The sequence below is a fragment of the Mustela putorius genome, unplaced genomic scaffold (genome assembly GCF_011764305.1).
Source record: "Mustela putorius furo isolate JIRA1106 unplaced genomic scaffold, ASM1176430v1.1 tig00000589_pilon_pilon_pilon, whole genome shotgun sequence".
Lineage (NCBI taxonomy): Eukaryota > Metazoa > Chordata > Mammalia > Carnivora > Mustelidae > Mustela > Mustela putorius.
Window position 1 is genome coordinate 1,881,239 of NW_025421425.1, and position 13,789 is coordinate 1,895,027.

At 47.6% G+C, this 13,789-nt stretch overlaps 1 protein-coding gene across 1 annotated transcript; it reads right to left on the minus strand.

Annotated features, from left to right (window-relative positions):
- Positions 1-12,610: 12,610 nt before the first annotated feature.
- TAS2R1 (taste 2 receptor member 1) lies at positions 12,611-13,574 on the minus strand. The gene has a single exon (XM_045082042.1). It carries the CDS (start codon positions 13,572-13,574, stop codon positions 12,678-12,680), a length of 897 nt encoding a protein of 298 aa, XP_044937977.1. The 3' UTR covers positions 12,611-12,677.
- Positions 13,575-13,789: the final 215 nt, after the last annotated feature.

Below are 13,789 nucleotides of genomic sequence, written 5' to 3' on the forward strand. Positions count from 1 at the left end.
TCTGAGCAAAGGGAAGTGAGTGCAAAGGCCCTGGGGCAGACATAGCCTTGGTATGTTAACTAGGGACAGCATGGAGGCTGATGTACTCAATGTAGACCAAGTTAGGAAAAGAGACAGAGGGAAAGAAATCAGGAAGAATTCAGAGAGGGCTCACATTTCATGGGATCTTATGAGCTACACAGAAAGTAGTGTTTTCAATCTGAATATGAAAGCAAGACAATGGAGGGATTTGAACAGGAGAGGGAGAAACCAGATTTACATATTTTAGAACAGCCGATGGTATGTGATAGGCCTCTTCTGCTTTCAAGTTGGCTTCGGGGAACTTGTTTTTGGGGTCGTACCAAAAGCCTGAAGGAGCAGGATCCCACAGGGCACAGCTGGGCAGGAGTGAACACAGGCTGTGTGTCAGAAAAAAATGAGAGAGAGAGAGGCCCATGAGGGTGGGGGGAATTCAGACCAAGCCCAGCTTCGATGTAAGGCAGAAGGTCAGAAGGCAGAAAGAGAGCCATAAATAAATAAATAACATCACATTTATTACCAGACTATCTATTTTTTTGCATTTCATGTTTTACAAACATCCTCGCGTCGGCCAACATAAATATTTTTAATTGACGCAGGAGTAAGGCATTGCTCGGTTCAGCTGTGGTTTATGTAAACACCCTCCAGGTCATTTAGGGTTTTCCACATTGTCACTTTTACTAAATGCCCTGTCACACAGTTAGCATGTACGGGGATAGCCTCCCCCTTCCCCGAAAGGGTGAGCCACCCAGCTCCGAACGTCAAGGAAATGAGGCTTTCTCGATTTTCACCTGGGGTGCTGATCTCCTTAGGTCCTGCTACTAAGTGCTGAGCTGTGGCGCTGCGGGGGCCGAGAAGCCACGTGGTGAAATGTCTGGGCGCGGTGGCCAGCAGCTTGGGCTGCCGATCGTCCCTCGCCCGCCCCTTCCGTGCGGGGCTCGCCAGCACCCGTCCCCCCTCCGGCCCCAGCTCTTGCGTTTTGGCTCACCTGCCGGCTAAGCCACGTGCCGCCTCACTGCTGCAGCTCGCATGCTGGTGAGGACGTTTTTGTGCACTTTCTGCCTCTGCTGGAGTCCCCTACTCCGTGTCTTTTGCCTACTCTGTTGCACAGGCGGGACTTTCTCTTGTCGCTTTTGGGAGTTCTCAGCTTGTTCATATTAATTCTGCTGCATACGTTGGGGTAGTTTCCTAATATGCAGATGATCATCACGGAGGTGTTTTCTCTGCGGAGGTATCATGAATGCTCAGGTCCTCGGCTCTATGGACTTTTTGACTTCAGGGCTCTGCTGGGAAATACCTCCCGCACCCCGAAGTCCAGCCTTGTGCAGCTGAGCTTTCTGTCCAGCTGGGTGTCTTAGTGCCAGGGGTATGCTGGTGTGAAAAAAATACGTAAAACATAGTCCCGTTCCTCGCTCACCTCCTCGTCACAGGAGCGTTCCTGGCACACTCACCCTCCTCATGGGGTCCGATTCTCCAGAACCTTCGTCGTGAGGCTCCCCAGCTTCCATCAGCTGAGGCTCCGTCCTTGAGCGCCTTCGCTGTGCACCCTCCCCCGGAGACAGGGCTATCCCCAGGGCGGCGGCTCCTTCTCAGGGTGGTTTGCCATCTTCCTGCACGTGTCTAAAGCAACCATGGGTGACCGGGCGGGAGTGGCCCTTAACACGTGGAGGGAGCTCGTCCGCACCCTCAGTGAACCCAGAAGCAGGCCCAGAAGAGGAGCTACGAATCTCGGCCTCCGCTCCGCAGCCGGCCCCATTTGGACCGTGGCCCCTAAAGCCCACGCGGAGCATCCGACAGCGCGGTCCGGGGTCTGAGGACCGCGTCCTCCCCCAGCAGAGCTGCAGATGGGAGGCAGAGGCTGTTCCTGCGTGGCCTTCTTAACCCGCACGCCAAGTTGGCCTTCTCTTGCCATTCGTCCCAACAGCACTGAGTTTTGTACCCACTTACTTGTTTATTTCCTGTACTCACCGATTTATTCAACCCTACAACACCCCCAGTGCAGGGACGGACCCGGTACCACTGAGACACCCTCACTTTGGGGGTCCAGGACCTGTTGTTAAGAGTCGAAAAACGATAGTTTGGAAGAGGAAACCAGAAAGGACGCGTCCTGGGGAAATCGGGGGGGGGGGGGGGGGACCAAAACGGACTGAGTTTGCATCTGTTTTGAATCACACAATTGACAGTTTTATCTGGAAGGTGGTGGTCGCAGAAACGCCCACGGTGCTCCGTCATTTAATCGTAGAAGCAGAACAGGAGTCACCGACGACTCCTGAGTTATGCAATCGTTGGTCTCCACCTGTCTGTGCCCGTTTCCCTTTGGAGAGGCCATGAGCCGGCGCCCTCTGGGACAGCTGTCACCCGGGGGGATTAGCCCCCCAGGACACTGGGTCTTGTCTGCAGACTTAGCTGCATGTCACCGCGGGGAGGGGAGGCGCTGCTGGCCTCAAGTGGGTGAGGCCGGAGACCCTGTTTTCATCCCACAGCACCCAGGACAGCCCCCACCGCCCTCAAGGTCACCCAGCACCTGTGCACAGGGTCGAAGTGGAGATACCCGGTCCAGCACAGCGAGGAATAGGCCTTCTCCACGTCCCCTTCCAGATTTTCTCCTAGTTTAATGCAAGACGGAAAATGTTGACCCAAAACCGAGAAGCCCCGAGTGGTGAAGGAAAACTGTGTGTGCGGGGGGCGGGGCCATCGATGAACCGATTGTGGCAGGGCGGGGGGGTCCTGGGGAATCAGCTGCGTTTAGAGGACCTACCCGGCCCCTCGTCCTGGGTCTTGCCACCTACATAATGTGACTCTAGTGTCCACGCTGATGCCACAGGGGACATTTCAGCCTGTCTGAGGGCCCGGGTCCCCAGCAGCTCCCGGGCTGCTGTCGCGTAGCCCCCCACCTTGTGGCCCCGCTCCATCTCCGCCCTCGGCTCCCTGCCCCACCGGAACAGCGGGCCCCGCAGGTGTCTCTCCACCTCCTTCCTCAGCAACTTCTCTGGCCAAGGTGAACTCCAGCCGGCCCTGGACCCTCAGTTCCTTGTGTTCTTATTCTAGAAGGGCCCAGCACCACTCTCGGGGGTCGTCTAACCCGTCACTGACCACCGCTCCTCCTCCCCGTCCTATCGCTGGTCTTCTGCGAAGCGAACGTTCCCAGGACCTGACCTCCCATTTCCCGGGCCTTGCACAGGCAGGTTCTGCTTGCCTCTCCTCCACCATCTCGGAGAATCTGGCCTCGCCCTGCACTTGGCCCTCAGCACCCCGGGAGTCAGCCCTGCTGTCCAGGGCCTCGGACCCGCGACTTAGAAACTCTGCGGCTAGGCGGGTCTCTCAGTCTCTGAGTTTCTGTTTCCTCATTGGTGATGGGATCAATAATACCGGCCTTAGGTCTCTTAGGTCTCTTTTTAATATATTAGGATCAAGCCAGGCAAGTGCATGTCATCATCACCCTTATGGGCATTTTAATCTTAATTTCGTATAAAACAAATAGGAAGACAGGGTGCAATCACTGAATACATGTTTACCTTCCATCTGTGCAAACCTTACTGGAGTGAAGATTTGGAAGGACTCACACCTTAGCCTCTGCGCTCCCTGTGCCTCAGCACCGGTGGAGGGGGACTCTGGGAGCAGGGACTGCGGAATCTTATCTCCGGAGCCCGGGTCCTGACAGCAGAGGCACTGTGGGCAAATGATGTTTCCCAGGACCCCGTTCCCCTCTCTCAAAATTTAGGATGAAAATACTGCTGCCTTTCACACTCTGGGGTGATTTAATAAATTAATCTTTGGGACACGCGGAGGAGAGAGCCCAGCGCAGAGGCCCGGGGTACATGGCCACACTTACCAGAAGGACGGGGCACATGGCCACACTTACCAGGTCTCCAGCGGGGGTCGGAACAACCTGGAGGCCTCAGTGCACCCCCCTCCCCTGCCAACATGAGAGCCTTCCCTGCCAGGCCCAAGCTGCCCCAGGCCTTTGGGCTCTGCTCCCTCTCTCAGAGCGTTTCTGTCATCTTGCACCTTCCCTACCCGGCATGTAATGACAGGCTCCGTGCACAGGATGGTTCAAGAGAGTCCAGTGACTTAACCTTGTCCTCTTCAGAACAGAGCAGCTGCCGGATGCCCCACAGGCTCCCTTGGAAGGTATCTAATCCAGTGAAATGAGGTTTATTGAGAAACATTGAAAGCTGATTAGGATCTGTGTCAGGTCACAGGAAAAGTCTTATCAAATGAAGATGAAAAGCAAAAGTTACTCCACCGTTCTTTTTTAAAGAGAAATTTTCAAATTGAAGCTTTTCTGCCCCTATTAAATTAGAAAATGTAAAAAAAAAAAAAAAAAAAAAAAAAAAAAAAAAAAAAAAAAAAACCTTAAATAGCAGTGCTGGTCAAGATGTGAAAAAACCAGCAGACTCATGCCTTGCTAACTGGCCATGCAGCAAATTCATTCACACAATCTCTTTAAAAAGGGATTTGCCCATGTGTCTTGTAGCTACCGGCCTGGGAATCCTATTTCTGAGAACTTTCCCTCCGAAATTATCCAAAAGGTAGGAAAAACAATAATCACAAAGATCTCTATTAAGCATTATTCATGGGGTGCCTGGGTGGCTCAGTGGTTTAGGCCTCTGCCTTTGGCTCAGGTCGTGATCTCAGGGTCCTGGGATCGAGCCCCACATCGGGCTCTCTGCTTGGCATGGAGCCTGCTTCCTTCTCTCTCTCTGCCTGTCTCTCTGCCTACTTGTGATCTCTGTCTGTCAAATAAATAAATAAAATCTTTAAAAAAATTATTCATAATAGTAGAATTGAAATCACATCCAATGCTCCCCAAATAAGGGAATAGATAAGTAAAGTGCATTAATTCATCTTTTCAACAAATATTTATTAAATGCCTCTGTTTCTGGGTACTGTGCTATATACCAGCTCAACAAAATAGTCTGTAGCTGTTACAATGATCAATGAGAAAATGCTTAATGTAATAAGGGAAATGAAATTTAAAACAATATAGCTTTATCATGATTATAATCTTATAAAATTAAATATTTTTATTTATAACATTTGACCATGGAAACATGATCAAATCAGAAGTGCTGATTTATTAAGATGAAGAATTTTAGATGATTTTCTTTATCATTATTTGTTTTTTAATTCTGTGTCATGTACAATAAGTACGAAATCCAATTAGAAATGGAAAAATCCAGCGAGAGTATCACTGGACTTCTCAGTAGCTGACACCATCAGAATGCTCTGCACTTGGGGGGCCGAAAATGCCCTGGTCTCCCTTGACCTTGGCCTTCGGAGCACTTAGCCCTGTTGGCTGGAGGTTCCTTCCGCAGGAGGTCCCTGTTGGCTTTGCTGCTCTGTTCTGCTTTTTAAATTTTTGTTCTCTTTAGCAATGATTTGAAACCCCAAAGAGAACACGTTGGGGAATTACATTACAAGAGGCTCATTCGTTGTCTTCCTGGGAAAACAGGACTCCGCTGGGAAGTCTTTGGGAGGGGTCACACTCAGCCTACCCCCGAGAAGCAGCCCTCAGACCACGTTTGGGAGATCTGGGTGTGCAGCAGGACAAAGCCGCTGGGACCGGCAGGGCTGGGACTGCTGGGACCAGCAGGGCTGGAACCCGGGAGCGTACAGAAACACAGATCATGGACGAAACCAAAGAGTTGCTGGCTCTCAGTGCAATTGCCCAGCTGAGCCCGCTGAACTCAGTTCGGGTTACACTCACATCTGGGAGGGACGGCTGTCCCCCAAAGCTGCGCCCACAGCCTGCTCCCTGAGGGCCTTCACCTCCACAGGACCTGGTCCCTTCCAGGGAGGCGTTTATATTTTTAACATTCTAGAAGCATACCACTTGAAATCAGTTTGCTCCCTCTGAATTAGCTACCAATGATTGAATTGGTCTTCAGAATTCTTGACTCCAGGCAATCAAGCCCAATGTCGATGCCCCGAGGGGTTAGAATTTCTATTCCCCAAGCACCCCGTCAGCACCCATTAAAGAAAGAGAGAATGGAAGACTGAGTGAAATCTACCCTTTAGGTTTATTTGTGCTTGAGCTTTGAGATGAATATCAAACTAACCTCTTCTTTTACTTATTTAAAATCAATTAATTACCATGTAGAGTAGTATGAGTTTCAGAGTTTAGTGCTTCACCAGTTGCATAGAACCCCCAGGGCTCCTCACATCACGTGCGCTCCTTAATGCACATCCCCAGTTAGCCCCTCTCCCCTCCCCCCACCTTCTTCCAGCAACCCTGTTTGTTTCCTAGAGTTCAAGAGCTTCTTGTGGTTTGTCTCCTTCTCTGATTTCGTCTTATTTCATCTCTCCTTCCCTTCCCCTAGGTTCTGTTTCTTAAATTCCACAGACTAACCTCTTTGTAAGGAGGACATCAAAGGACTTGGGTTCTCCGGGCTCTATTCCAACAACCACTGCAAGTTCCTGGGTCCTGTGGTCTATAACGTGCCTTGGGGACTCTGAAGGGAGGAGGAGTCCATGCTTGAACAGTAGTGATCTATTTAGATTCTAAAGGTATCTGTGAGCCTGAGTGCGAGCTGATTCTAGTTGGGAAACCTGACTGAGGATTCACTAGTGAGTGAATTCCCAGTGGAGATGGGCACCTGCGTTTGCCCATGAATGGTACCAGGACATAGAGGTCATAGCCTTTCTTTTTTTAAAAAAGAACATAGCCTTTTCTTTTTTAAAAAAGAAAGATTTTAATCATTAGAGAGAGAGAGCAAGAAAGAGAGTGCACGAGTGGGGAAGGAGGGGCAGAGGGACAGGCAGACTTCCTGATGAGCAGGGAGCCTGCTGCAGGCTTGATCCCGGATCATGACCTGAGCCGAAGGCAGTCTTCACCGACTGAGCCACCCAGGTGCCCCTGTCTCTTTCCTTTTCATTATGGTAATACACATAACATTACCATTTTTACCATTTTAAGTGTAAAATTCAGTGACACTAAGTACCTTCACAATGTTGTATAACCATCACTGTTATCTATTTCCAGATCTTTATAATCATCCCAAGCAGAAATTCCATCCCTATGAACCCCCAGCCCCTGGTATCCTCTGTTCTACTTTCTGTCTCTATAAACTTGCCTTCTCCAGGTGCCTCATGTAATAAGACTCCTACAGTATTGATCCTTTTGTGTCTGTCATCTTTTACTTATGATATTTTCAGGGTTCACCCATGATGTAGCATGTGTCAGGACTTTATTCCTTTTTATATGTGAATAACAGGCCGTTTCCAGACATATCACATTTCATACACCTGTTCCTCTATTGCTCGACACTTGGGTGATTTCCACTCTTTAGCTATTGTGAATAACGCTCTGAATATCGCTATACAGATGTCTGCTCAAGTCTCTGTGTTCCATCTTTTGGGTTTATACTCTGGAGCAGAATTGCTGGGTCATGTGATTATTCTATGTTTAACTTTCTGAGGACACACCAAGCAGTTTGGCACAGAAGAGTCACAATTATCCAGAAGTTGGGTAGAATTGGTCTTTTTCCCAGATAGTTGCTGCCCTTTCTAAGGGGATGTCCTGTTTCTCCCCTCTTTCTATGGGGATGGGCCCCTTGGCCATGGGAATGGATATGGCAGAACTTTAGAACCACAGTGTGGCTCCCCAGGCTTTGTTCCTTGCCTTCTGCCTCAGGAACAAGCATGCCCTTTCTTGCCCACGTAGCTCTATGCATGCTCTTTCCTTTGGCTGCAATTAGCTCCCCTCCAAGCCCTCTGATTGATTGTTTGATGGATGATTAGCAGGAAATACGTGAAACTGCCCTCACTGCAGGTCCAAAACGGTCACATGTCAGCAGGTGTATACAGTTTAACAACTGAAAACACTAGTAGCAACAAGGCATTGATTCCACTTGCTCACCAACTCCTCTCATAAAGCTTGGAATTACTCACACCCCCACTCCAAACATGAGGAAACAAGCTGTACAGGTTTTTTAAAGCCCCCCCCCCCCCCGCAGCTCATTGGCAGTGGATCTAGATTCCACATCAAGCTTCACTTGTGCCCTCTGTTGTTCAACATGTTCCTTCCCAGGGTGCTGTCTTCCTCTCCCAGAGTGCTCTTGGGTATTCCTCGTGCGAGTACAGATCTCAGTCCCCAAGGGCTTGGGAGTCACATTGTTAGAGCTCACAGTTAAGTACCTGGAACTCTGTTAAGTATGTGGTATCCATCCTTTTTATCCCCATCTCACAGGTCAAGGAAGAGAGGATCAGCTCATTTCTATGTTTCCTGCATTGCACAGAAGTTGCTGAAATGACCAAAATAGCAGGTGCGGTTTTAGCGAGAACAGGGAAAGCCAGGTTATCAGCCATGAAATGCAATGGCCTGGCTTGTGTCTGGAAAAATTCCCTATCTTTATATGGTATTATACAAATCCACTTAGGTTTCTGAATCTAAATATTATGCTCAAGGTTTCCTCTCTCCTTCCATAGAGCCTGTCTTCCGGATCTATCATCAACCAGTGCCGTTAAGAACATCATGCCTCCGTGATCAAAGGCACAAGTCTTTATTTCAAGAGTTCCATGCATTAGAACAGACAAGCAGCGGTGAATGTGCTGGCGAATGTTTATCATGAAGCTGAGCTTCCTGGCCATATCTGGTCAGTGTTCTCTGGAAGCCAATCGCCTAGGTTTGAAGTGGAGTAAAACATTAATTTGCAATCACAAGTACAACATCTGCTCTCTAAATGACTGGGTTTGCTGCCAGAGGACAATCCGTATATTCAGTAATGTGATAGCCTGTCCCACTGTTAGCCACTTCTTTATTTTCAAAATCCTCTTCCACCTGCCTATTTTCAAAAGAATCTGGTTTCCCCAGTGGTTCTAGAATTTAGGTCATCCAAGGCATGTCCACCAAGTGCTGAGCCCAGTTTAGTTATAGGACCTCAGATACTCTCCAATTCAAATTCTACCCAGTTACACATCAGTCCGTACTTACATGCATTACTTATGAAATCTCTGAGGAGAGTTTAGTTATGAGAAGGTGAAGATTTCATTTAGGAACCTGCATTCCAGCTTCAGAAATAGAGCCGCCATGTATTTCTTTTCTCAAGAATGTTGAGGTTGATGCAAAATGAATTCTCAGTCATCGTTTTAAAAATGAGCATATTTTCAGACATCTAAGGGGATATTTTATTTAATATTATGTTATGTTGATGATCTTGTGGAGAACTGTTTAGAACAGAAACTAATAAAACGCCGAGAGAGAGAGAGGAGAGAGAGAAAGAGAGAAAGGAAACCTACACTTCATTGACTTGAGTATGTTTTAAATTATAGGCTAAAATCACCAACTCCTGACCCCCAGCCAAAATGATGAAGTAGATCCAGATGTCACAGATATGAAACCAAATGTTCACATCACATCTGAAAAACAATCAGTATTTAATCCTGTGAAGGTATGGAGTGACAGATCAAGTACTTTAGTGTATCAAGGAGAGAGGGAGATGCGGGCTCAGTATGGAAAGATGGTAAAGGGAGGGTCCACCAGCATCTGCTTTTGTGTGGGCCCTCCCCCAAAGCTTAATATTTTCAGCTCATTGAGACAGATTCCCCAGCACCTACCCTTTCCCTGGCGTTAAGATTTCAGAAGACAGTCTGCAATTATTGGGTGGCAAAATGATGATTTTTAAAATAAGAACATACCGTTGATTCTAAGTTTGTGTTAACACCATCTCTACTCTGATTTCTGAGCTCATACCTTAGCTAGATACTTTCTCAAACATGTGGGGGCTCCCTGCCCCTGTCATTGGGAGCTCTCTCCAGTATGGGTGCCATCTGTTTGCAACATCTGTTAGCCCGTTGAATGCCAAAGTCTATTTGGATGATCTGCCTGGTTTCCTTTTCTCCTGGATATTTTTGTCTACCTGTCCCTCTTGTTACCCATAGAGATGTAGGTCCCTGTGGACAAAAGTTATGGCAACCATAGTCCCCAAGCCTAGGATGAGAATATTTATCATCTGACAAGTATCACTACCCTTCAGCATATGACACGGTGTAAGATCTTTCTGGAATGGGTGATCATCAGCCTGAAGACTGGCAGACTTTAAATGCTAACGTACTCCCAGCGCTTTCAGGTCCAGATTATTCTATCTTCAAGCCGTTATTATATTTGAATGAGTGAGTGACTGAGGATTTAAAAGGTGTTTGTAATTTGTGAGACCTTTCAAACTGTTGGGTTTATTTTTTGAATATTCAAACTGCTATAGCTTTTATACTTTAAAAGATGTGTTAATAGAAGTGCCCAGATTTAGCCTTCTCAGTTGGCCACCATGTTTAGTCATCGGAAGACATGGAGAATCGCCGTAGCGCGGGCACCGAAGCAGTCCATGTCAGAAAGGGCAATAGGACATGATGCAGCAAGCCTGACATTCTGGTCTGGGGCTGCTTACTGAGCCCCTGTCTGAAATGGAATGGGGTGCTATGCTGGCTTCCTTCTCAGTAAGACCCTGCCTGGTGACCCATCCTCCCTTGTCCTTGACTGAGCAGGGGTGTCCGATCTCCTCCAAATGGGAGACCACAGGGGATAAAGCATGCATAGCACTGTGCCCCGTGGTTCACAGCTCTCTGCCCCAACCCATGGGCATGTGAACCCCAGTCAAGTCTCCCAGGGGCCACAATGGCCAGTCCATCCCTACCGATGCAGGCCTAGTGTAGAGGAAGAATCTGTGTCTCTCCAGAGGCTAACCCCATTCTACCCCAGGCTAGATGGGCAGGACAAAAGGCATCTGTCCAGGCTAAGGAGTCCAGACAAGAGCTGCTAGGGACAGATCAAAGGCTGAGTCTGTTTTGCTTCTCCAATGGAGTAATTACCATCCTACACAATATCCACCAAAGTGATATCTAGACCACATTTTTGGAAGAAATGTTTCAAGGAAAGCAGACTGTGAATATGTTTCTAGAATAGTTTTCTTTAGCCTGCCTTCTCTTCTTTAGAACTGCTTGGTAACTTTTAGGTATACAAACAGTTGTACCTTAATATTCATCTCATTAACTAGCATTATTAAAGCAGAAGTTGCATGAAATGGAATCAGAATTTGGTATATGAGGGGGGAAAAATCACACAAGAGTTGTGTATTTATGAATTTCTTCCCAACTGTTTGAAATCACTCCCACTCTCTCTCTATCCTCCTGCTGGTACACACACTGTGATTCAAAGATCCAGCACCTGAACTGAAGATGCACAGAAAGTAAAAGTAACTCTTCACTGTCCCTTCTCAAAGTGGGGGCAATCATCACCTGCAGGACACAACCGCTGTTCCCAGAGCCGGATGTCTGTGGGTATGACTGGTTATGCACCTTCCCACCTGCTGGGACGAAGGAAAATGAAATAGAGGGAAGATGGAAGCTGGTAATTTGCTCCGGGGAAGGAAGGATGCGATGCATGGGCAGAGGAAGAGTAGCCTCAGAGCTCAGTCCCCAAACCCAAGAAGATAAACGCTTTCCTGCATCTTCTGAAGCAAAGACCTCTGTTAGTTTGGTGCCACCAAGCCAGCATGTCTTGGGCTAGTATTGGAATCTATATTGCCAGCAATTGGCAAACCCAAACCCAAAGAGGCTTTCTATCATCACACGTGACCATCAAGTTCTAGCCAAACAGAGGAACATCTTCACTTCACTGGAAGCTAGGGGTTCTGAAGCTGTTTTAGAAATACACACACACACACACACACACACACACACACACCACACCACACATCTTAGCATCTAAAATCATCAAACAAACAGAAAATGCATCTGTGACTTGAAGCAGATGGAAACACCCCCAGCCTACCTTCCTACAGACATTGCTTCACTGGGAAGACAGGCAGTGTGGTAGGAGTCCTAATTTTTTACTGTCAGTTGAAAAGGTCCCAAAGCCCAGCACACAAATGCAAAAATGAAGCATCTTTGCAAGCTATTTTCTGGTCAGTGTGTCCAGTTAGGGGAAATGGAAAATCCAGCCCTGGATTCCTCTTCCATCTGCTTTAAAAAAAAAAATTAATTAAAAAAAATCTTTTTAGCAGTTGCTGGGACACGTCAACCTGGCATCTAGCATCTCAGCTGTGTGGGGTCGGTGAGCAAAATCACGCAGACAGAGAAAGCCGACTTGTCCTCAGCTTCCTCTCAGATCTGATGAGGAAGAATGGTTCCATTGTCCGTGACTCTAACAAACAGAGCAAAAATAATCTGCAAGTAGACAAGAAAGGGGCAGCCAGTCCTTTCAGGTTAGATCATCTAAGATGAGGTGTCAGAAGCCCATAGACCCCACGGGATTCCTGCATCCTTTGGCCATTACAAGTTCAAACACCCTTTCCTTTTACTTTAAACTTTTTATTTTGAGATTATTGTTGATTCACAGGCAGTTGTGAGAAATAACACAGATAGACCCCTGTGCCACTCACCCGCTCTTTCCCAGGGAGGAAACAGCTTCCAAGCGAGAGTATAATATCACAACCAGGTTATCAACACTGATGGAACCCACCCGTGTGTGTCGCTCTTCGGAAATCAATTTAACCTTTTGAAAAAGGAGTGAATCTATAAAAATGCCTCACGTTGGACAAACGTGATGTTTAGGTGATGTTCTGTGTGTTCACGCGCAGGTGGCTTTGTCTGAGCGACAGAGGGACGGCAGGCAGCCTCACGGTGGGGAACTGCGGCTTCTTCGCATGGATCCAAGCTCTGTCTCACTCGCAGCATTTCCCGCGGAGGAGGAACTTCTTTGCATTTTGTTTCAGTTTAGGACTGCCTAAAATTAAGATCATAGAGTGTCCAGAAGGAAAGGACCCAAACACCCAGACACAGAACAAAAACATGAGACTCCTGAGCTTAAAAATCTGAGAAGAGAGCAAAGCGGCTGTCATGTAGTGGGAGACGCAGAGGACCAGGAAGGACAGAACCGACAGCAGCGATCTCACGTGGACACCTGTGCTAGGGACCCTGGTGCCCATGGCCGTGTTTCTCATCTGCCAGGTGTGTCTCCCCAGGGAAAATAGCAAAAGCAGGGAAGACGCGAGGAAGATGAGTAGTGGCAATGATAACCTCACAAGAAAGGCGATCTGTAAGGCAGACTTCTCTTTGATTTGGGTTGTTGTGTTTGGGGAGAAAAAACCCAAAAAAACTTGTTGGGAAAAAACCCATATATGTTTGTTGTAGAAGATAGAGGGGGCGGATGTGTACAGCAGGGACCCTAGGATCAGCCACGGCACCAGCTTCGATATCCTCATCTTCAACCAGAAGAAGAGTGGGTGAGCTATGGGGGCGATCTTGGCACAATAGAAAACGCCGAGCCACGAGGCAAACCACAGTCCCAATTCATTTACAAACAAGAAGATTGAAAAATTCTCAATAAGTAGAGGGACTTCGATCCAGAGGAGGATAGCCAGGTTGATGTAGAAGATGACCAATTGCAGACAGATCCGGGCCATCGCTAGGCAGGAAAGAAGAAGAGCCAACGGAACCATCTTTCTCTGTTGGATCAACTCGGTGCCGTTCACAACCAGGATGAGGCCGTTTGCTAAAACCCCGATGAGAAATTGTACTGTCGAAAAAAGGCAATGGATAATAAGGTAAAACTCTAGCATTTTGGGAAGAAAAATTATCAGTTACTTTAAAAATGGATGTATTTATAGGTTTGGGGGCAGTTTGGATTATTTGAGCTTTCTATTTTTCTTCAACTAGACTAGAAGTTCTTAGGGGAGCAGGACTCTGATGATAAAGACGGTCAAGCCGGAAGGTGGTGTCTGTTTGTTTATATCAGCGTGCTGTCAATTTGGTTCCAAGGCAGTCAAATAAGAGA

What these genes read in the sequence shown, in the direction of transcription:
- TAS2R1 (XM_045082042.1), bottom strand. Translation starts at nt 13,574, where the DNA reads ATGCTAGAGTTTTACCTTATTATCCATTGCCTTTTTTCGACAGTACAA.